The 23,511-nt window shown below is 40.0% G+C and overlaps 2 protein-coding genes across 4 annotated transcripts; one reads left to right on the forward strand and one right to left on the reverse strand.

The window, feature by feature from the left end:
- The first annotated feature begins 379 nt into the window (after positions 1–379).
- On the forward strand, positions 380–8,506 carry syt19 (synaptotagmin XIX). Of its 3 annotated transcripts, none has more exons than XM_076142608.1 (9): positions 380–471; positions 3,300–3,524; positions 3,641–3,711; positions 4,642–4,764; positions 5,206–5,397; positions 5,609–5,755; positions 6,178–6,294; positions 6,482–6,593; positions 6,687–8,505. In XM_076142608.1, exons 2-9 carry the CDS (start codon positions 3,329–3,331, stop codon positions 6,989–6,991), a joined length of 1,263 nt encoding a protein of 420 aa, XP_075998723.1. In that variant the 5' UTR covers positions 380–471; positions 3,300–3,328; the 3' UTR covers positions 6,992–8,505. The 3 variants fall into 3 exon arrangements, with proteins under 3 accessions (XP_075998723.1, XP_075998724.1, XP_075998722.1); XM_076142609.1 differs by lacking the exon at positions 380–471 and adding an exon at positions 1,054–1,380 and having other exon boundaries at positions 5,206–5,382; positions 6,687–8,506; XM_076142607.1 differs by lacking the exon at positions 380–471 and adding an exon at positions 1,054–1,380 and having other exon boundaries at positions 6,687–8,498.
- Positions 8,507–9,719: 1,213 nt separating this feature from the next.
- On the reverse strand, positions 9,720–19,387 carry LOC142992143 (myosin heavy chain, fast skeletal muscle-like). The gene is made up of 39 exons (XM_076142460.1): positions 19,181–19,387; positions 18,951–19,094; positions 18,707–18,863; positions 18,590–18,617; positions 18,401–18,506; positions 18,227–18,319; positions 18,083–18,146; positions 17,900–17,998; positions 17,703–17,806; positions 17,470–17,608; positions 17,260–17,378; positions 16,921–17,070; positions 16,634–16,804; positions 16,240–16,543; positions 16,039–16,103; positions 15,868–15,955; positions 15,611–15,728; positions 15,383–15,506; positions 15,147–15,283; positions 14,802–15,057; positions 14,468–14,710; positions 14,207–14,383; positions 13,983–14,128; positions 13,783–13,873; positions 13,283–13,672; positions 13,055–13,181; positions 12,846–12,964; positions 12,556–12,752; positions 12,198–12,381; positions 11,918–12,083; positions 11,684–11,808; positions 11,252–11,560; positions 10,956–11,159; positions 10,740–10,865; positions 10,461–10,631; positions 10,257–10,361; positions 10,074–10,169; positions 9,842–9,973; positions 9,720–9,740 (listed from the first exon to the last, which is right to left on the reverse strand). The coding sequence occupies exons 1-39, from the start codon at positions 19,385–19,387 to the stop codon at positions 9,720–9,722; spliced, it is 5,802 nt and encodes a 1,933-aa protein (XP_075998575.1).
- Between the last annotated feature and the right edge of the window lie 4,124 nt (positions 19,388–23,511).

Consider the following 23,511-nt stretch of genomic DNA (forward strand, 5'->3'; position numbering starts at 1 on the left):
TTTGAACCCCGTCGTGGAGTTGTGCATTTGAATCCAGTGTTTTTGTGCTGTGGCCTTCTGACACAAATATACTATTTTCACGAGGAATTAAGAAAATTTACGAATGTGAATGACAAGTGTATGCGTGTCTCATTTGCGGTGTGAACGCATCTGTGGAGCGCCACTTCACCAAAGTCCACATACATCTGTCTGAGCAGAATATTTTTTAATGGCCAGAGGAGAGTATAACCTCCCTCTTGTCTGTTATCAGTGGACTGACTGAAAAGCACCATGGGTCATCGCTGCACTATTACAAGAGAGCCATTGCCTTGGTGACTGGAGTTGGTGGAATGGTGTAGGTTTCAAGATGGTGTCTGATAAGGACGCCAGGAAGTGAAGTAAAACATTTTTCTTCCTCATTCTTGTGATGTTGTTGTAGTGATTTTTATCTGCTCTTTCAGCAAAGTGACCAATACAATGTGACCTCATCAGGTAAGACCCTTTCTCTTTTTTGTTTCTTGTGTGACATCTCATCTAGCTGTCTCAAATAAATTGCTTATAACAACAATGAAACACATTTAGAGTATATTCCTATCTTGAGCATTTTTGTGAGTCCTCTGGCTGGTTTAAGTTGTCTTAAACACACATGGTAAATAGTTCAATTAATTGTCAAATAAAGAAAGGATGTATTCTTCTGGAGCTGCAGCAGGGACGTTTCCTGAAGGTATGAAAAGTGTATGATAACACCAGAATATCAGTTAGATTCAAGAATCTCACTAATTGTTTGCTGCTGTGACTTTGCTGTTTCACAATTTACTCTTATTTGATGCACCTTGATTCTGTCTGATTGAGCATTTTTCAGATTCATATTGATTTTTAATTTGGAGTTTTTGACTAAGTGTGGAGGAGAATTCCTAACTTTGACCTGGCCCAGGAGACAGGATCAGGTCATGTTATGCTCTAAAATGTCATTTGAGTCTAATCAAACCAGTTTGCCCACAAAGGTGTGTAAGATGTCAGGTGATGGGTTGTGTGTGTGTGCGTGTGTACGTGCGTGTGTACGTGCGTGTGTATGCGTGTGTGCGCGTGCGTGTGTGCGCGTGTGTGTGTGTGTGTGTGTGTGTGTGTGTGTGTGTGTGTGTGTGTGTGTGTGTGTGTGTGTGTGTGTGTGTGTGTGTGTGTGTGTGTGTGTGTGTGTGTGTGTGTGTGTGTGTGTAGTGAGCAGAGAGAGTGAGTGTACTTACAGAGTGCCAGATACAGGAGAGACAGTTATGTGATAAGGCAGCGGTTTGAATATATCATCCAGCTCTTTGTTGCAGTGACATATTGAGGATCCAAATATGGATTTATAGCCCAGGATGGTGGAGAATTTCCTGCGTTTCTGATTTTTCACAACTTAAGGTAGATATTTGTTTCTGTTTGTTTCTTCGACACATTCATGTGTAGTTATGGTTGAAGTGAAAAGCAGGAACAACAGGCTGTTAGAGGATAGACTTTCAAGAAACTTTCCAAGATTCTGAATGATACATTGATGGATTGGAATTTATGCACAGCTTTAACCAGAACTATAGTGGTTTCATATACACATTTATGAACTATGGCAGTCCTCCCACTCCTGTCTAAAAGATTAGAATATAAGTGATTTAGAAGTATTTCTTCATGCTGAGTCAAATCATCAATACTAAATACACTGTTTTTGCAGCTAGTTTGTAGTATTTTGGTGCTAATCCTTACAGGTGTGTGTACAGTACAAAATTATAGTTGGTGTTTTAGTTTTGCATACTACTTTTGCTTGCAAATGTGTACTTGATTTGTATGAAATGTCAAGATATAAAAGATATTTTTCAGTTTCTGATAAGCATGTCTGTCTGACCAAACCGCACATGTACCAAGTTTATTTACTTCAAAGAAAGATCCAGCTATTGGTTTTGTCTTGAAATCATGGTTTAAATAATTTGCTCTTTGGTAAGCATACAGTCATGTAGACAAATACTATGTGTATATTAACACCGAACAAAAAGTTCGGAAAATTGTGTTTGGTCGATTATTTCTCTGTAACAATGCTTCTTGGCAATACATTTTATACCGTTGGAAAGCCTGTTTAGTTCCCTTTTAAATGGTTCCCCATTTGTAAGGAACATGCATTTGTGGGATGAGCAGCACAGCTGAGTATGTGTGTTGCGCTCATGAAAAATTTGCCAAATCTTCTCTGCCAATGCCAAACAGCTTATTCTGCTGTTGCTATTGACTCTTGTTTGGTGTTGTTTGGTGGATTGGATGATTGAAGTCTACCAGTAACAAGGAAGAAACAAGACATATTAGCAAATTCACAATTTATTTATTTAACAAACAGTCAATAAACCTGAACCCATGAACCTTACCTGCCGTCCAGCTGGTCCCTCTGAGAGCCGAGATAGAGGGAGGGTGGGTCACTGTTCTATGGGTCTTAAAACTTTTAAACCTTTAAACCTTAAAACCTTTTAAACCTTAAAACCTTTTAAACCTTTAAAACCTTAAAACACCAACCTTTTAAAACCAAGACCTGGCTGGTGACCAGCATGAGGAGGAGGTGCCAGGCTGTTGTGGCTGTGTATGGTTCTTCCACACGCTAATGAGGCTCCTGACCGTTTGTTAAGTGAATAAATTGTAAAATTGCCAATATGTCTTGTTTCTACCTTGTTACTGATAGACTTCAATCATCCAATCCACCTAACAACAACACCAAACACGAGTCAATAGCAACAGCAGAATAAGCTGTTTGGCATTGGCAGAGAAGGTTTGGCAAATTTTTCCAAGCGCAACCCACATACTCAGCTGTGCTGCTCATCCCACAAATGCATGTTCCTTACAAATGGAGCACCATTTAAAAGGGAACTAAACAGGCTTTCCAACGGTATAAAATGTATTGCCATGAAGCATTGTTACACACATTGTTAACAGAGAAATAATCGACCAAACACAAATTTGCTCGATGTTTATATATATATATATGGCTTTGTTGTAAGAATATGACACAGAATTATTTTGTATTTTTGTATTTATACATTACCGTAAACAGTTTTATGACATACAGTCAAAGCTGGCATCATTGGGAAAAACTGGTTAATCATATTTGTGAGTAGTAGACAGTGTTTTGATGGTAATTGGAGGTGAAGCGCTGGTTTTACACCAACATAGAGCTGCTACTATTAATAGATGCTTTTTGCTACTGCTGCTATCGGAAGTCAACAAAATATACCCTAATCAAATTCTTAGCTATCGAGTAGATCTCCAATATTAATGCTAAAAATAATTTGTGCTTTGCACCCTGTGTTGCACAGGAATGGAGCACAAATGACAATCAAAGGTCATGGTGATGCTGATGGATTACCCAGCATCTGTTGAGCTTCTGTCTGCTGCTGGACAGATGAATATTTCAGACTCAGCCAAGTTCTCCATTCTGGGCATCTCTGTCTGTCTGCTGTTAGTGGCCCTGGGCATCCTGGCATGGCAGACTTTCAGATGCTGCACACAGTTCAACTACACGCATGTCGTGCAAGACAGGGGTGAGTAGGGGCCAGCAGACAGTACGACAACAATAGTGCACATATCACATATGATGATGTTGGGTGTCTGACTGAGAAAGTATTCTTATCTAAACTTGATCTACCCCAAACTCTAGTGAGGAGTGGCCTGCTCTACTGTGACAGGTTGTTAACACCAAGGAAATGCTCAGGTGCTCCAGATATAAAGGTGAGGAATGATAGATGGATCTTTCCATTCTTCACTAGAACCATGTGACTTTGCTAGAAATATCTGGCCATTAAAGTAAAACAACATACACTCATACTCATACATCACAGAGAGGTGCATTGTAATTTAAAAATGTTAAAAGACCAACTCAATACAAGCCAGAATGGGGCTAAAGAAAAGAAGTAAGAAGAAAATTAAGAACATGGAGAGAAATAACAGACAATTCCAGGAAATAATGGAGAGGTGTAATGAGCTGGCTTGTAATGTTCAAGAGCACAATACGCCCGAGTCGCCAATGTGTTTGCGTTCTGCTCTCCTGTATGTCGACTGTGTTTGACCATGTGTTAATTTTATATGATTTGTAATCTGATTCATGAAGCCGGAACCCTACATGAAACTCAGTAAGATGCTTTGAGACACATTTGCCACACCACAGGAGCAACTGTATCAACAACTGACTATACATACATATAAATACAGCATAGGATTGGGTAATGATCATGTTTAGGAAAGAGATTAAGGGGTCAGATTAAGGCTTTGGTTTGGGTTGCATACAGGCGTGGAAATGTGTTGGTTTCTGTCATATTTACGTGCACGCATACATCATTCATTATATTGTGTTTTTTAGAGGTGTATCTAAAAAAGTGACAACTGAGTATAATTGTAATATACTCATGTTGTTTTGTTGCCAACTCAGTCCAGACAGTTCAGTTTTTACTTTTTATTTGATGTATTATCAGTATTTGACTATCCAAATAGTGTGGTAGAGAACTTGATTGGTATGCTTGTTTAAAGGGAGAGTTCAGACTTGTCACAAGTTAAATAAAGCCATGCTGGAGGCACATTGAGAGCTCAAAACACAAGACACACTGGCAAAGCCTGTGTTTGTTTATGTTTATATGCATGTGTCTGAGTATGTGTGCTCCCCAGACGGCGGATGTTAGGATGGAGGTCCACAAGCTGGGTCGTTGTCTGTCCGCTGATGGCTCCTCCCTCTTCTCAGGGTCCAGGCAGGCAGTTGGGGATCTGGGAGAGCATGCTGATCTTCAGACGGTAATTGGGCATTCACTGGATTCAAATGCACAACTCCATGACGGTGTTCAAATAACAAAAATATCCTTAACTCAAAATAAACAAGGCTTTACAAAAATATACATTACACCAAAAACTAGACTAGACACAATACTTGGATCAAGGGCAGGGAAGATGATCACAGGAGCGGGAAAACACACAAAGGCAGGAAGTTAAGTGACCTGGAACAAGAGGGAAAGTACGTTTTAAAACAAAACAGGAAGTGCAAGACGACACAAGACATGAGTGACGGTAACTTAACATAACGTGAGAGACAAGGACGAGACATTAAACACTGAACATGAACTAGACAATAACATGGCTTGACTATAAGTAAGGACATGACATTACATAATCTAGCGGGACATGACAAAGCAATTAATTCCTCAAGCATTAACAGCTAAATACACCTCCATAAACCAGCACCAGGTCCGTGGATCGCTGCGTTTCTCCATGTACTATGACCAGCTGCAGTCCCGTCTGGTGGTCACCGTATTGCAGGCCACGGGGCTGCCGGAGGGCCGCCATGCCCGCACACTGGTGCCCTTTGTCATGCTGAGACTGATGTGGGCAGGATCAGAGGGGGTGGAAGGTGGAAAAGTATGTATAGATGAGGTAAGGTGTTTTATTTTGAAACTATTGTCACATTTTTGATACTTTTTCACAATTTTATTGGAAGCTGACTCGAGATGAACTGTAATTTTAACCCCTTGAAAACAATTTTGTATGCATGTTGCAATATGCATAAACAAGCCTCTCATTTTCACACTTCTCATTTTCTCATTCAATAATAAATGTGTTGTGGATTATTGCTGTGGTTGTGTAGGATGGAGGGACACCCCAGTATATGTACACGGTGCTGCAGGAGTGGAGGACTCGTGTTGTGAAAGGCAGCAGTAACCCTTTGTTTGGAGACGAGTTCAGCTGCATTCTGCAGGAGAAGGATCTTCGGCACATAACGCTCAGGATGGAGGTCCTGCAATAAATCTCTTACTCACATGATTTGTAAAATCACAGGACTTTATCACTTTTATCAATTATTTTCGTTTTTTACATTTTGGCTATTTTTTTCAAAATCCAGTGAAGAGCCCAAAAAAGACATACAAAACCACAAGGTGATCTGTCAATAGGTGTAATGAATAAAAGGTTTTAGTTGAATAATGTTAATGTTAATGTAATGTAATCACCTTACAGCTCTACCATGCAGGTTAAAAGCTATACTGTATATAAATTGTGTTTGTCAATAAGACAGAAATGTTGAGTATGATAACTGGTTCAAGTGGTTTGCATCATTGAGTGACTTTGTAGAAATGCACGCTCTAATGCGTGCCCCTTTAGTTTTCATGTTTTTATCGTCTGTTTTTATCGTCTGTTATATGTCTGTGTGCATCTCAGGTGAGAGACTTTGATAAGTTCTCCAGACACAAAGCGTTAGGAGAGGTGAGGGTTCCTGTAGTGCGGCTCAAGATCTACCCCGTGGAACTACAGCAGGATTTGCAGATACCCCAGAGGGTAGGACACCGAAGCAGATAGAATAATGCACTTACATTTTTGCTCTTGTTGCCCTTTTCACTTCAATTTTTTTTTCTTACATATCGTTATGACCTGTGTTATGTATAACGCGGTCCAGGTGGGCGGAGTTACATTATATTATGTATTACATTGAACTGTGAACTGATGATCTGTCACTCTTGCACAGGATCTTGTTGGAGTGGTTCTACTGTCACTTAAGTTTCTTCCAACTTCTCAGAGGCTTGAGGTTGGACTACTAAAGGTCAAAATGCTCCCTACTGAGATCAAGTCAGATGCAGGTAAGTAAAACACATAATATACACAAATAAGGTTGCAAGCTGTTATACACGTATTTACAATCCATAATCTGCCCTCTCCACTTTGTTTTACAGCCCTGTATGCAAGGATCAATGTGCAGTGTAACCAGTGCAAGCTACAGCAAAAAGTGCCTTCAGTGAACCGTAGACATGTGACTATCTTCAATCAGGTTCTCATTTTCTCCCTGCCAGAATTTCCTCTTGAGCAGTGTAAAATCTTGGTGTCTTTGTTTGAGACGGAAATTAGTAGAAGATCATCCAAACATCTGATTGGCCAGTTGACTGTGGGGAAGGAGAGGACCATCGAAGACAAGCACTGGAGCCTGATGATGCAATCAGTCCGCCAGCCAATAGCAAAATGGCATGGCCTGTTTATCTGACTGAAATCTAACTACCCACCTGTGCATCCTGGGTGCCCAGAGATGATTGTATTAGATTATTATTATTAGATGAACACTGGTGTAAGGCTACCAAAGGATCTGCACTTTCTCTGTTTTGTTTATCATCTGACCCTTGGCTTCGCCTTCCTCTGGTCACATGAGGTGTGATCCATGGCTCGTATTAGATTATTCCTTGGTCCAAAATATTGCTTGACCTGGAAATCAATCTAGTCTGCTGGAAAAGTTCAGTTGCAAATGGCCCTCTTACGATAGTTTTACTCGTGTGAAATACACTTAGAAATTAAATGTTGATCGACATGTTATGATTCAACAATCAAAGGAACTCTAAGAACTTGAGCTTTCTATGTGTTATTTTGTTTGCTTCTACTTTACGTGATTATATAAATCCAAACTTATTGAAGTTGTTTGGCCACTTTGCACTTACTGTTTGTTAAAATAGATGCAACATAAACAAGTGTTACACATCTCTATGATTTCTTGAAGGTTAGTCATTGAGTGGTGGCATAAAGTTGATTTGTCTTTTGATGGCAATTGTATTTCTTAATGCAGCAATGGAGATGATAAAACGGCATGTATACTATACTATAAAAGTGTCACAACTTTTATCCATTCTATTTCCTTTTATTTTGTCTTGTTTGACATACATTGTCTGGGATCAGTACGGGATAATCATGAATTTATTTATACTGGGATGCAGTGCGAACATTTGTAACTCATTCTCGCACTGTACCAGGCTTCTCTGATACACCTTTATGCAGTTTTAAGAAACCATGTAATTTTGGGCTAAATGGGGCAAATTATTCATCTCTTGATTAATATTATGACAGTCCATTGTTGCCATTTATTTTCTTCACTTTTTGAAAACAGAAAACCTTAGTACATTTGTACTAAAATAAAGCATATTACTTATTCAAAGATGGGAAGCAGTGTATGTATTTTCTGTTTATGAACCACCAGTGTTTTTGTGGTCCATTCTTGTTTGCAGTGTATAATCGAACCTAGCTGCGGGCACATTTTGACTCATTGTTTCAACATTTCTATGTCATCTTAGACGCCATAGCAGAAGAATTACTATCAAAACCGTTTGCTTGATTTTTGTTGTTCAGGGAACACAGTGTAGTTTCTTTAACAGAAGACAAGTTATACATTTTGTCTTGTGTTCCCTTGTCACTACAGCCTTTTAGTACTGGCATGTCACACAAGGAGGCGCTAACGTGGTGTTCCGGGGCACATTTAGTCTCGTTCCTTTCCCCACAAACCGGCCGCTTATTGTTACAATAACTGAATCTAGAGCAGTGAAAGTTAGATTATAAAAGTGAATTGTATTCATGACATATTTCAAATTTTTTGTAACGTGTGGAATCTTTTCTCAAGAATTCGACCTTCATTAGAATAATTTTGGATACATTAAAGAAAACATTAATACCTTAATACTCCCTCTTATTTTTGAGTAGTGAATGTATTATTTCGTATATATTCTATTTCAGGCTCCTGCATTTATTACAATGCAAAACAAAATCCATTCTGTCAATTTTTGGTGAATATCTTTTAAAACAGATTTCTGTTCAGCGCTTCTATAATACATGTATATTACTGATTGTTCATTTTGTAGCAATCCAGCCCGTGTGGAGTTACATGTCAAAGTGCAATATGTTTATTAATATCGCTATTCAGAAAGAGAAAAAATAAGAGAAAAAGTTAAGGCTAATAACATTTATTGTAGCACCATATTGTATGATGAGACGTCACCAAGCTTTACTCAGCTGCCTTCTTTCCCTGTGAAAGAACAAACAAATCAAGGGGATTTAATTGAATTAAAGTGATAATACCTTTCTGACAGAAACATAAGAAAATAACGGATAGCGCTCTTCCTCAGATTATTGAGTCGCTCAGGTTTAGTTACAACTCTGGACTAATGCAAGATGGAAAGCAACGGATTGACATTGACTCTTGATCAAATATTAAATTTAAAATTTCAATTAGCCGGGCATACTGTGCATCATAGATGTACATCTCGCAGTTTAAATTTTTTTTGTTGTATATTATTGACGAAGGCATTTGACATGACAATGTGTATACAGTTGTGGGACACTATTTTATACCAACGAGAAACGGGAAATGGAAGAGAAAAAGCTGCAAGGAAAGAACTATTGATTGGGACCTGGTAGGAGACGATGAAACGGTGACTTGAGTTGATGACTTATACAATTGGGTTGTATAGGTGGTCGATAATAGCATTGTTGGTGATGAATAATTGCGTTTGGTACCAGAGTAATAATAGTGAAGAAATACAATATACACCACATTTATAGATTTACTATGGAAGGCAATGAGAAATTCTTCTATATTTTATCTATTTCTATTCTATATGGGCATGTGGAGGGAACCAATGTTAACCACACCCTTTATAGGTTTTAGGTTACTATTTTGATGCATGAAGTTGTGACAATAGCATATAGGCTTATGTTTATATTGTGTAGACAAAGCTAATTGTTATATTTACTGTTAATATTCACTTATAAGATTCAATGAAAAATATTCTAGTCAATAAATATTGTTTGTTTTTGCCTCTTTCTGTTCTCTCTCTCAGTGGAATGAAAACAATGAAAATAAGGGAAGGTGATTTATACAAACAGATTTTAATTGGAGCATATTTCGCACCATATTATATGATTTGAAACATGTTGGCACCTGTCAGCAGTGGGTTTTACTCAGCTGCCTCCTTTCCCTAGTGAAACACAAACAAAATAATGATGAGTTTTAAGTTAGTTTTAAGAAGTAATATATTTTACAAAAAGCAAATCTTTAAAATTAACAGCAGACATTTACCTTGCCAGAATCACGGCTCTTTGCTCTCAGCTTGTTGACCTGAGACTCTGCAATGTCAGCACGCTCCTCAGCCTCCTCCAGTTCATGCTGGACTTTCCTGCACTTGGACAGGTGGACATTGGCTTGCTCCTCCTGGAATACAATAAAAGATTAAAGCACATGTCTGCTTTGTATCAAATAACTGTAGTGTGTTCTGAAATTTTTATGTTTAACATCAATGTTATGTCCTTACCGCTTCCTCAGACTGCCTCTTGTAGGCCTTCACCTTGAGCTGTAGTTTGTCAACTAGATCCTGAAGCCTGGTAACATTTTTCTTGTCCTCTTCAGTCTATGACAGGATGTAAATTTATAAGATCCAACATTTTTGGTAGTAACTACATTTGTTTATTACTACATGGTGTCAAAGTGACTGTACCTGGTAGGTGAGCTCCTTCACCCTCCTCTCATACTTGCGGACTCCCTTAATAGCATCAGCTCCACGTCTCTGCTCTGCTTCGACTTCAGCCTCCAGCTCCCGCACCTTTAGAAAACAAGTTTACTTTTATTAAGAATCCATTCTATTCAACATATTCAAATTTAAATTGCTTTGGTTCAACTTTTCATATCGTGTTTGTCTTACCCTGGACTCAAGTTTCTGGAGCTGTTTCTTGCCACCCTTCATGGCCAGGTTCTCAGCCTCATCCAGACGGTGCTGCAAGTCCTTAACAGCAACTTCCAGATTCTTCTTCATCCTCTCCAGGTGAGCACTGGTGTCCTGTTCCTTCTTCAACTCCTCGGCCATCATAGCAGCCTATAAAATATGGAATCAAAAGTTTTACAGAAATGCAGAGAAAATCTTTTTATATACTGTTTATATTTCTCAAACATCAACAACAGAACAAATGAAATATGAGCCTACATCAGTGATGGCTTTCTTAGCCTTCTCCTCAGCATTTCTAGCTTCCTGAACAGTGTCATCCACTTCACTCTGGATCTGGACCAGGTCAGTCTCAAGCTTCTTCTTGGTGTTCAGAAGGCTTGTGTTCTAAAAGAAAAACAGGACACTTGATAAATTCACAACATACTGTCCTTAAATTAAAAGTTGTTAAGTGGGTAAATCCTTGTATTTACCCACCTGAGAGTGCAGAAGTCCAACACGCTCACTGGCGTCCACCAGCTCTTGCTCGGCCACTTTGCGGCCTCTCTCTGTCTGCTCCAGAGCAGCCCTAAGCTCCTCAATTTCAGCCACCATCAAACCATTCCTACGCTCCACCAAAGCAGCTTGCTCTTTAATGTCGTCCTGGGCTCTGACAGCATCGTCAAGGTGCAGTTGTGCATCCTAGTGCAAATATATCAAAAGCGAATTAGGGCATTAAGATAATTGAGCTTGTCTTACTACAGTGTGTCTAACTACTCTGTGTGTTACTGTACCTTCAGTTGTGCCTGGACATTTCTCAGCTGCTTCTGGGCCTCAGCAGCCTGGCGATTGGAATGACTGAGCTGGATCTCCATTTCATTCAGGTCTCCCTCCATCTTCTTCTTGATTCTCAGGGCATCATTTCTGCTCCTGACCTCAGCATCCAGAGTGCTCTGCATAGAGTCAATCACTCTCTGGCTGTTCCTCTTGATCTGCTCCATCTCCTCATCCTTTTCAGCCAGCTTCCTGTCCACCTCACCTTTGATCTGGTTGAGCTCCAACTGAACACGGAGGATCTTAGACTCTTCATGTTCCAGGGTTCCCTAATGATATGAAAAATAAAACAACTATCCTTGCAATTTGTTTGAAATATTGTATGTTCTTCTGTCTTTTTTTTTTTTAACACAATTGACTTGCACAACAAAGATTGATCTCTAGAAGTTTACCTCAGCTTCCTCAAGGGCTGTCTGGATCTCAGACTTCTCTGTCTCCACCTGCTTCTTAGACTTCTCAAGCTCATGAATGCTCTTGCCAGTCTCACCCATCTGTTCTGTCAGATCTGAGATCTCCTCTGTGGACAGATTTGCATGTTTGGTGTAAAACCTCAAAATGTGAAACACAAAATGTGAAATATATGTGTTGAATGCAGTCTATCTGTAGATGTTGTTATTGTAACTCACGTTGGAGGTTCTTGTTTTCACGCTTCATGGTCTCCAGCTGATCCAGAGCTTCCTCATAAGAGTTCTTCATCTTGAACAGCTCAGTGCCAAGAGAACGAGCCTCCTTCTGAGCTCCTTCAAGCTCTGCCTGACCCTCCTCAAACTTCTGTTTCCCCTCTGCCAAAACCTGAGTTACAAACAGTTTATGCAGTTGGCCTACTAAATAGTTAAATTATTGAAAACAGCTGATAATATTCACCCTGGTTAGTAAGGCATTGCCACACAAAGCAGAAGTTGCTACCTTATCAAAGTTCCTCTGTTTCTTGTCCAGGTTGGCAGCCAATCCATTAGCCCTCTCCACATCAATCATCAGGTCCTCCACCTCACTCTGGAGTCTCTGCTTTGTTTTCTCCAGAGAGGCACATTTGGAATTCACAGCCTCAATCTGCTCCTCAGCCTCCTGAAGACGCTGGGCCAGCTTTTTCCTGTTGACAAATTTGTTTTTTTTCTTCACTAGACTCATGACATCACAAATAACTTAATATTAATATCCTTGTATTTCAGAATGTATACAATACAGATCACTTGGTCACGTTTTGCAAAGCAAGTTCATGTTACATCTGTAGGAGCCACTTTTTTATGATATGGATTTTACTCACTTGGCCTCCTCAAGCTCCTCAGTGCGCTGGATAGCATCAGTTTCATACTTAGATCTCCACTGAGCCACCTCGCTATTGGCCTTGGACATTCCACGCTGCAGCTCAGCCTTGGCTTCCTGCTCTTCCTCAAACTGCTCCCTCAGAAGATCACAGTCATGGCGGGCAGACTGCACTGCATGTGCAAGTGCGTTCTTGGCCTGTTAAAAGATATATTATTGAATGCAAATTGCAAATGCAAATTAATAATTGAAACTCTGGAAATTATTTGTAGACATTCAAAGTTTTCTTACCTTAACCTCCTCCTCAATCTGCCTCTTCAGTTCCTCAATCTGCTGAGTGAAGGCCTGTTTGCCTCTTGTCAGCTGGGACACAAGTGCTTCTTTCTCTTCAATCTGACGACCAAACTCACCTTGTGTGACAATTTTGCATAACATGTTAAATTCAGTCTCTCAATTACACAGTAACAGCACACTGTATTTGGATCCTGTCTTAAGCATACCATTTTCTGTCAGGAGACGTGCTTTCTGTGCTCCCACGTCATTTAGCTGACGAATGTTTTCATCATTCTTGCTCTTCAGTTCACTCAGTTGGTCTTCAAGAGTACGGGACAACTTCTCCAGATTTCCCTAAAGGTGATATGTTTTTGTCAGCTTCAGAGATTAGATTTTATTTCTTTATTGTTACTACTTGATTAACAAATATTGATATTCTGGATATATTTGCTGACCTTTGCTTTAGCTACAGCCTCCATGTTGCTGGCGAGGTCGTCAATCTCCATCTTGTATTCACTCTTTTCCTTCTCAAGCTTTTGCTTGACACGCTGAAGGTTGTCGATCTGTTCTCCCAGTTCAGCAACGCTGTCAGCCTGCTTCTTGCGCAGAGCAGCAGCAGTGGCCTCATGCTGTAGAGTGGCCTCCTCCAGGTCACGACGGAGCTTCTGGAACTCAGCCTCACGCTTCTTGTTCATCTCAATCTGAGCAGCTGTAGCACCACCGGCCTCCTCCAGCCTCTCACTGATTTCTTCAAGTTCCCTGGAGAGGTCAGCTCTCTGCTTCTCAACCTTGGCGCGAGCAGCACGCTCAGCCTCAATCTCTTCCTCCAGTTCCTCAATACGAGCCTGTTGAATATAATGTGGCTCTCTTTCAATAAACTGCCCCTTTTTGAAAACATACCATTGTAAATGTTTACACCAAATGCATGATGGATGGTATTTCTCTTGTGGGTCACCTGAAGCTCCTTGATCTTCTTCTGGAGCTGAGCACCCATAGACTGCTCATCCTCAATCTTGCTCAGGAGCTGCGCAGTTTCAAAGTCCTTCCTGTAAGATGCAAAGAAGTACACCTTGGTAACAATGTTCCAATAAAGTTAATCATATCTTCAAAAGTCAATGTTTTTGTAATATATGGATGAGAAATAAAGTTTGTTACTTCTTAATTTTCTCGTCAGACTGCTGCTTGTCATTCTCCAGGTCCATGATAGATTCCTGGGCCAGTTTCAGGTCACCTTCAAGCTTCCTCTTGGCTCTCTCAAGGTCCATACGCAGCTTCTTCTCTTGCTCCAGAGAACCCTCAAGCTGTAGGAGAATACTCATTGTTATTATCAGGTCAAACAGGAAGTGTGTTAACAAAATTGACCAAATTTGTAAACTCACATCATCCACTTGCTGCTCAAGTTTGGTCTTGGCCTTGGTCAGAGTGTTGACTTTGTCTTCTTCAGCCTGCAGGTCATCAAGAGTCTGCTGATGTGCCTCTTGGAGGGCTTTCTTCTCCTTGGTCAGCTTGGCAAGGCTCTCATCCTGAGAGGCCATCTCCTCAGTCAGGTTCTTCACCTGGGTGTGGAAGAAAAAAGGTTACTTTTGAATTGATATGGGTTTTTTTTGCAATACATGAGATGCTTGTGAATATTTATGAACCTTGTTCTCAGTGGCATGTTTCTCCTTTTCCACTTTGGCCAAGGTAAGCTCCAGGTCATCAATGTCTTTCTTGAGCTCAGAGCATTCATCCTCCAGTTTTCTCTTCTTGGCAGTAAGCTCAGCATTCATTTCCTCTTCATCCTCCATCCTCTCAGTTGTCTCTTTGAGTTTGGCCTCAAGCTGAATCTTACTCTTGATCAGTCCCTCACACCTCTCCTCAGCATCTGACAGATTCTCTGATTCCTAGTTCACATTAAAAAAAAAGAATGCCATGTCTACAAATTATGAGAATAGGCAAATAGATCTATGTGTATTTCAGTTTATTTCTACTTACTGATGCCACTTGCAACTGCAGGTCGTTCTTCTCTTGCAGAAGAGACACCATTTTCTCCTCCAGTTCCTTCTTCTTGGCCAGGGCAGTAGCCAGGTCTGTTGTCATCTTCTCATAATTCTCCTTCATCTCGGCCAGCTCCTTCTCAGTTTCAGCAGTCTTTAGCAGAGGCTTGATCTTGTAGTACACCTTCATCCATGGCCAGTGTTTTACATTCATGAATGAGCGGACGTTGTACTGGATGGTAAAGACGGCTTCCCTGTGGACAAGACAGAGTTGCTGTTATGGACAAAGTAACATTAGATTTTTAGTTTTGGACATAAGTGTCAAGAATTATTTTAAACATGCCTTCTCGCTGTCATCTTCACAAACTCCTTCCTCATGAGGTAAGCACGGCAGAGAGCCTGAGTCATTGTGACCAGAGAAGCCAGTTTTTCATCACGCATCTCCTCAAGGGTACCAAGCAGACCGGCCTTGAAGAATACCTGAACAAAAACAATATTATAATACAACATACATTTTATTGCAATCCTTGTATAGAAGTTTACTTTACAGATTTAAATAAGATAAGTATGGTTTTCTACCTTTGTGGTTCCAAATCTGTACTGGTCATGATCAACATCAATAGACCCAAGCAGCTTTTCAGCAGCTTTCTTGTTGTCAATGAACTGGCCCTCAGGGATGACGCTGGCATTCAGTACCTTGTACCTTTTGTGAGACAGGCAATGGTTGAATTGAGGATATCTTTGGATTGCCTCCCTCAAAACTTAAAACCTTAAACTTAAAACTTAAACTAAAATATAAATTTGTACCTCTGCTTGAAGTCACTATATTGGATTCTGCTTGGGAAGCCCTTCCTGCAGATTCTGATGCCCTCTAGCACACCATTACACCTGAGCTGGTGGATGACCAGGAAGTTCTCCATCAGACCTGTAGAGAGAATATTGCTTGAATATTTTGTGAATACACAATTATTCACTATCTTGATCTGCCTGAATACATTTTACCATCCTAGTAAACTGAACCACACCATGAAACACAATGAATATCCTGTTATTTATGACAATACCTGGAGTCTTGGACTCATTAGGAATCAGGCAACGCACAAAGTGGGGATGAGTGCTCCTCAAGTTTGTCATCAGCTTGCCCAAGTTCTCCTGTAGGTAGAAAATGGAGATTTTATAAAAGGTAAGAACACTGAATTTAGTTCTCAATCAGGGCTGTTTTTCTTAAACCTTACCCTAAATTGTGAAGACACGGTCTGCATAGAACCTCCCTTCTTCTTGCCTCCCTTCTTTCCAGCTTCTGTTTTTTAGAAGATGTTATAAATTGAAATTCTTAGATTAATTCAACCCAACATATACATGAAGATAATGCACAACAGAAAAGTATGCATATATGCATAACTTTTAAAAGCATGTATCACTGGAGGATATCACACCTTCAGGGGGAGCAGCAGGATACAGAAGAGATAGCAGTTTCACTGGGGACTTCTGGTACAGCCCCAAAACGGACTCATTCAGAGGATCCTTGTTCTTGTCCAGCCAGCCAGAAATGTTGTAGTCCACAGTGCCAGCATAGTGCACCAGGGAGAAGTGGGCCTCAGCCTTACCCTTGGCAGGCTTTGGCTTCTCAAATGCTTTGTTTTTGCCAAGATGCTGGTCGTACAGCTTGTTCTTAAAGGATGTGTCTGTGGCCTTGGGGAACATGCACTCCTCTTCCAGGATGGAGAAGATGCCCATAGGCTTGATAAAAGAGCAAAGAGTTGTGTCAATGATAATCTTCTTGCATTATGACACATGGAGTATACAGAGACTCACAAAACTATTATTTACCCTTTCAATCAGCTCAATGCAGGCAGCCAAGTCCATACCGAAGTCAATGAACTCCCAGATAATACCCTCTTTCTTGTATTCCTCTTGCTCCAGGACAAACATGTGGTGGTTGAAGAACTGTTGCAGCTTCTCATTGGTGAAGTTGATGCACAGCTGCTCCAATGTGTTGAACTGTGAATGGAGAGATAATTTGCAGAGTCATCCTCATGGAATGAAAGTGAAATGAAAGTCTTGTGAAAGTTAGTAACTTCTTCTTGTAAGTTGTTGATATTATGATTGAAGCTCACATCAAAGATCTCAAAGCCAGCAATATCCAAGACACCGATGAAGTACTGTCTTGGCTGTTTTGTGTCCAACATCTGGTTGATACGGATGACCATCCACAAGAACATCCTCTCATAGATAGACTTGGCCAAGGCAGGCACTGAGTTCAGCACCTGCAATAAAATTGTAAAAAGGTTTTCCACCATTTCTAAAATGATACACAAAAATACAGATAAAAAAACAACTTGACTTCATTTTACATATTTGCATGTTGTGTTTACCAAATACATTGGCAGTGCTCATTTAAAGAATTTGATTTATATGGACATGTAAATTAGGAAGAGACTGGTGCATTTTCTCACCTGGGGGACAGTCTGTCCCTTGGTGACAAACTCATTTCCAACCTTTACTCTGGGGTAGCACAGGGCCTTCAGCATGTCAGCTGAGTTCAGACCCAGCAAGTAAGCAACCTTGTCGGCTTCTGAAAAAAGATTCCATCAAATGAAGTATTTTAACAACAACTGCTGATTATCATACTGTAGACAACAGAAAATTGTGACTCGAAGACTTACCCTCTGTGCCATCAGGCTCTGCCTGCTCCTCACGCTGCTTCTGCTTGAACTTCATGTTACCATGGTGGATGACAGCACCAGTCATCTTGTAGATGCTCATCTTCTCCTCAGATGTGAAGCCCAGGATATCAATAGCATTCTGTATTCAAAATGGGTTAAATAGTAGTACATTTGAACGACCAGTTGGGAATATTTGTTTGATGTAAAAAAAAAAACCCAATGAGATGGATTACATCAGTGGCTTCCAGCTCCACTTTGTCATCGATACTGGCCACTGTGATCTGACCCATGCTGATCATTGGGAAGTCATAGGGATTGGTTGTGATCAGGGAACATTCTGGGGAAAGACAATGTCAAATCCATTCATAATTTTGGTTTACGTGAGCAACATAAATAAGCATTATGAAAAGATAAACATTGATGGTCTTACCAATCAGTCCGGGTATGTGGTTGGTCATCATCTGGTAGAAGATGTGGTAGCCTCTCTCATCAGGAAGCTGGAATGTCACTCTAGACTTCTCCAGCAGATCTATAAGCATTGTTTAATGTCAAAATATTGGCCACTCTTACATATATCAGGCTTTTGTAATCATTGTAATTATTCGTCACTTACATGTTTCAATATCAGCACTAGACAGTTTGCCAGATGTGCCAAAGTGGATTCTGATGAATTTACCCTGTTTGGTAAAGCAGAATTCTTGATTTCCATCTACACAATACAATACTTCCTGATGGGTTCGAATCTCTCTTTACTTACGAAACGAGATGAGTTGTCATTTCTCACAGTCTTGGCATTACCGTAGGCCTCCAGCAGGGGATTGGCAGCAATAATCTGGTCCTCCAGTGACCCCTGTAATTCCAAATTAGGATAATTGGGGTTTGTTTCTCCTGGAAATATATTCCATACTTAAATCCAGTTAAAATCACATACCTGAAACTTTGCGCTTTCTTTCTTCTTGTCTCCACCCACTGAGATTGTTGCAAAGTATTGGATGACACGTTTGGTGTTCACTGTCTTTCCAGCACCAGATTCTCCACTGTTTGTTGACATGATGGTATTAGAACAAAGTCTGGATCAATTATGTTTATATTAAATAACCTCAACAGATGTGATACTTACGTGATCAAGACAGACTGGTTCTCCCTATCTGTTAAATGAAATGCACAGGTATTACTTATCCGACCAATAGAAGCCCTGTATATTGACAAAGCTGACATTGCTATGTTCAGGACATACCGGTAAGCATGTACTGATAGGCATTGTCAGAGACAGAGAAGATGTGGGGTGGAGCCTCCATACGCTTCTTGCCTCTGTAGGCATTTACAACTTCAGCATCGTACACTGGGAGCCACTTGTAGGGGTTCACAGTGGCACAGAAGAGCCCAGAGTAGGTCTGACAGTGATCAGAGAAATACATGCAATTAGCATTGTGTTACTTTTGTACTTGAGAAATGTTTGCACATGAGGCATATTATCTTACATAGATCATCCATGCAGCATAACGCTCTTTGAGGTTATACAACACAGAGGCTTCATTGAGATGGGTCATCATGGCCATATCCTCAATTTTGTCAAACTTGGGAGGGTTCATTGGGGTAACATCATCCTCCTTGACTGTCCTCTCCTGAAAGGACATCAATCACATTTGTCAGAATGCAAATGAATCAGATAGATTTAATTCTCAGTTCAGTCAAAGTTTAAGATACCAACCTCCTCTGCACCAAGAACTTTGACAGTGACTTTGCCACCATCTTTCTTGATGATTGTTCCCTTCAGGTACAGCTCTTTCACATCAGCCACATAGCAAGCACTCTTGGCATCAAATGGTCTGTTTTGAGCCTCAATTCTCTCCTTCTCTGGTTTACGGAGGTAAATGGAAGCTTTGCCATACATGGCCATCTCCGCGTCCGTACTCATGGTGGCGGCGGCTTACTTCTATATGGTAATTTCACATGAAAAGTAATGTTAGAATGATGTGAAGAAAAATCTCACAACACCGTATGCATGCATCTTCACAACGGTCTGTATGACTGTTTTTCAGAGCAGCTTGAAGTACTTCATACCTACCCTGTTACTTTCAGAAGATGAATTCCCAAAATCCTGTTGAAAGAATATTTCTTTTGGTATCAATAATTAATAAATATGGCACATGGCAATATAAAATAAAAATATCAACGTAGGCTGTATGAGAATTAAATATTCCTGCATAACATCCACAATCAAACAGAAAACAAGGCAGATGCAGATCATAAAGTTATTTAAACCAGACAAATAGTGGCAGCTAAGGCTAATGTCTCGCTGCGGAAGGTTGCAGCAAAGCTAATGAGTCCTTTCTGCCAAAGCTCCATCAAGTTCAAATTCAAAAATTAGAAACTGATCGACTTAAGAGGTCAATTAGGACAATACAGATGTCATATTTAGGGAATAACCACCAGTACCAAAGTACATAGTTTAGGAATTAGAAGAAGGCTGTATGAGAATTAAATATTCCTGCATAATATCCAAAATCAAACAGAAAACAAGGCAGATGCAGATCATAAAGTTATTTAAACCAGACATAAAGCAGTGGTAGCTAATGCTAATGTCTCGCTGCGGAAGGTTGCAGCAAAGCTAATGAGTCCTTTCTGCCAAAGCTCCATCAAGTTCAAATTCAAAAATAAGGAACTGATCGATTTAAGAGGTCAATAAGGACAATACAGATGTCATATTTAGGGAAGAACCACCAGTACCAAAGCACATAGTTTAGGAATTAGAAGAAGTCATGTCAAATCCTTTTAGTGGTAATAAAAGAAAAGAAAACATTCAGATTTGTGAGACATTTAGAAATGTATATATCGTCTATACTGTATATTTAGAAAATGACTAAACCCAATAAAATATCTAACCCCATAGCGTAATAGGAAATAATCTCACCACAAGCCGTAACTTCACAGGTCTTCTACCACACACTCTCAAGATCCTTTTGGAGGGCTTTTATTGAATCCATTTTGCTTGCAAAGCAAAAGTTAAAAGTGGGACACATGCCAAATGTGGTGAGGCCACCATCATTTGGAAACATGTGTTGCAAGTACATAAATCTGTTGTTTCATGTTTCGTTCAGTGAAGGCTGTTCTTGATATTTTTAGCTTTACTCAGAATAGGTTTTTATGAGACTGTCAAAGTAAATACTTGATGAAAAGCAATATGCCATAAATTAAACAGTATAAACCATTTCATAAGAGCTATATTGAAAATCAGCATTTTTAGTGTATTAAATAAAAGACTGTGATACTACTGTGATTTTTACACTATTTTGATGTCATAAACAACTTAAACTCTTGATAGGCTGCAGTCGCAAATCCATCCCTAGCTGTAGACTGAATCGTTAAGTGAGATGGCAGCAGGATATTTTTACCCAATTTGACCCAATTAATAATTGGCCTTGAGAGACAGGGTAGGATAGGTTGAAAGACAACATGTTTGCAGGGAAATTATTGCAATAATATGGGGCAATATTTACATGGCAAAGTTACATTGTAGAATATTTTGAAGATGTTTTCATCTGAATTTAGTTCTATGTAGTTAATCAGTGGTAATATCTCTGAACACACTTTGATACACCCATTGAAAATGCCATTTTTATTGATCTCCCCACTGAAGCATTATATTTATGACCTTGCTTTTAATAGTCTGTAAAAGCCCAGAGACAATTAATGAAGCAAAATTTGAAATGTATCTGAAAATAAATGTGCTTCCATGAATCTCTTTACAGTATTAAGTGCCCTGCAAGTTTTATTTTAGAGACATAACTTCAGAAATAAAGAAATTGTAAGCGCTTTTTGCTGCCAATGTTTTGGCAATGTTCTGTCATAAACAGTTAACATTGCTGGTTTAAAATATAAAGGCTATCCAATTAGACAGAGATATGCTATTCTATGTACAAAAAGATTTTTTTTTTGTTACTGATACTGATTGGTGTGAAAGGAAAACAGGTTAGGCATTTGAGACAAACAGTTAAGATGATGGGAATCCTTTTAAACCGAAGTCAGAAATTATGAATGAGATTATGGTTACCTACAGTGTGGCACAACACAATAAACCACACACCATTGCAGAAGAACTATTACTTCTTGCAATTTTTGTGCTGTCAATGTGTGCAACTTAAAGTCTTATTAAAGATTATGTTGAAATTGTCACAGCCCAGCTCAAGGTAAGAACAAACAGAAGAAGGCCACACATGACTTTTTAAACTAAATATTTATTTACACAATAAAAATTAAGTATCAATGAAATACAGTATATCTATAAGTCAGAAACATCAGTAGTGTGTGCTGTGTCTGGATGTGTTATGTGAAAGGTGCAATTCTACAAGGAAAACTAACCAAAGCTTCAACAAACCAAACACAAAGGAGAGAGAGAGAGACTTGCAGATTCCAGCAGCATGTGTAGCAGGGGCCAATCAGCCAATTCACATGTAGATCATTCCACTGACGACTTCCTGGCATTTTTTTCAAATGAGGAAACATCCTCAGGAAGCCTCACAGGGCTGTCACACACCCCTCCACAACAATGGGGTTAAACATGAAATCTCGATTTTTTTCCCCGCTGTCAGTCACCATAGCCATGCCTACCAACCTCTCTCCACATTTAGTCCTCCTGGTGCTCCCAAAACTCAGCAATGTCTGCAACTTCACCTTAACAATTGAAGAATAATAGAACACAGGATAGAAAAACATATTTGCCAAGGGTAGTTGGCAAATGTGAGGGAGGTTTAACTTGGGCAGATGCGCATGAGATAGGACGTCAGCACCTACACAAAGATATATAATATTGTATTTTTTCCACTTGCAGTTCCTATTGCACACCTGGCCATTCCGGGAGAGGGAATCCCTCTTTATAATGCCTTTCTATTGAAAAGGTTTCTGCCTTTTCCTTATACATTGAGTTTTTTTTTCTTGTCTTCTTAGAGAGCTGTGGGCTAAGACTAACTGTGTGCTGTCCTGTAAAGCCCTTTGAGACATTGTATGTGATTTTTACAAATTAATTACATTTGATTTGATTTGATAAACTGTTGCTGCTTGACCTCTGTGGGACAGGAAACTGCACCCATTTTTTTTTTTTTAGCTCTTGGGAGATGCTGGTGTAAAATTTGTGGTGCTTATTGAAGACACATTGAAGTCATGCCGAGATAGAAAGAACATCCAATAAGACTAGCCTTTCACCACAGATGACAGTGGCAGTGTATTATTCAGTATAACCCATTGTGATATCAAACTAAATGCTTATAAACAGGAAGTGCAAAGTTCACACAAGGTCTTATGGATGTCCTCATGTGTGAGGTCTGCATATGCTGCAAAACCTCAGCTACTATCGGAGCTGTAATATCTGATATTTCTGATATGTGTCGAGAAACAGTTTTTATTGCCTGAAATCCTTGTCCACAAGACAACTTGTGCACGAAAACACTTTCGCCGGTGCGGTGCTGTCATGTTCGGTCACGTGACACCATAACATTTGGCTAGCAAGCCGGCTTTGACGATGACCGCCCCAAAAATAGCCCCGGTATGAGGCATGAGGAATTAAAAAATGTTACGAATGTGAATGACCAGTGTGTGCGTGTCTCATTTGCGGTGCGAACGCGTCTGTGGGGCGCCACTTCACCAAAGTCCACAGCAACTTTTCACGGGACTTACCGGTTGCTAGTAGGGTGTGATGTGTCGTTGGCGAATGAGGCGGCTCAAAAACAGGCTCTTTTTACTTTTTCTGCTACTCAATACAAGACAGAAAGATAGGATGGTCTTCTCCATGCCATGGACACGGGGAAGACTGAACGTTTGAACTGATGTGCCGTTCGACCGACTCACGTGAAAACAGACAAGGATCATAACATGAAGCAGGGAGGGGCGGAGTGTGCTGAGTTGACGGTCTACTACAGGTACAGAGCAGGACAGAGGGAAGCAGAGAGAGAGAGAGAAGTGCGTTGACTGCAGTGAGCGAAAAGACAGGTGACAGCTGGAAAAAGCAGCATTTGGATGCATTTTTAACAATTTTGACAACATAAA

The sequence above is a fragment of the Genypterus blacodes genome, unplaced genomic scaffold, assembly GCF_046128005.1.
Source record: "Genypterus blacodes isolate CSIRO-AG114 ecotype Tasmania unplaced genomic scaffold, CSIRO-AGI_Gbla_v1 ptg000021l_1, whole genome shotgun sequence".
Taxonomy (NCBI): Eukaryota; Metazoa; Chordata; class Actinopteri; order Ophidiiformes; family Ophidiidae; genus Genypterus; species Genypterus blacodes.

Bases quoted from the DNA above. Each gene is read 5' to 3' on its own strand.
- syt19 (XM_076142608.1), top strand. From the start codon at position 3,329: ATGGTGATGCTGATGGATTACCCAGCATCTGTTGAGCTTCTGTCTGCT. The intron at 5,398-5,608 runs GTAAGGTGTTTT...GTGGTTGTGTAG, and splicing joins GAAAAGTATGTATAGATGAG to GATGGAGGGACACCCCAGTA. The intron at 6,594-6,686 runs GTAAGTAAAACA...TTTGTTTTACAG, and splicing joins TGAGATCAAGTCAGATGCAG to CCCTGTATGCAAGGATCAAT.
- LOC142992143 (XM_076142460.1), bottom strand. From the start codon at position 19,387: ATGAGTACGGACGCGGAGATGGCCATGTATGGCAAAGCTTCCATTTAC. The intron at 19,095-19,180 runs GTTGGTATCTTA...ATGTCCTTTCAG, and splicing joins AAGTTCTTGGTGCAGAGGAG to GAGAGGACAGTCAAGGAGGA. The intron at 18,618-18,706 runs GTATGTCCTGAA...TTCATTTAACAG, and splicing joins CTATCAGTACATGCTTACCG to ATAGGGAGAACCAGTCTGTC.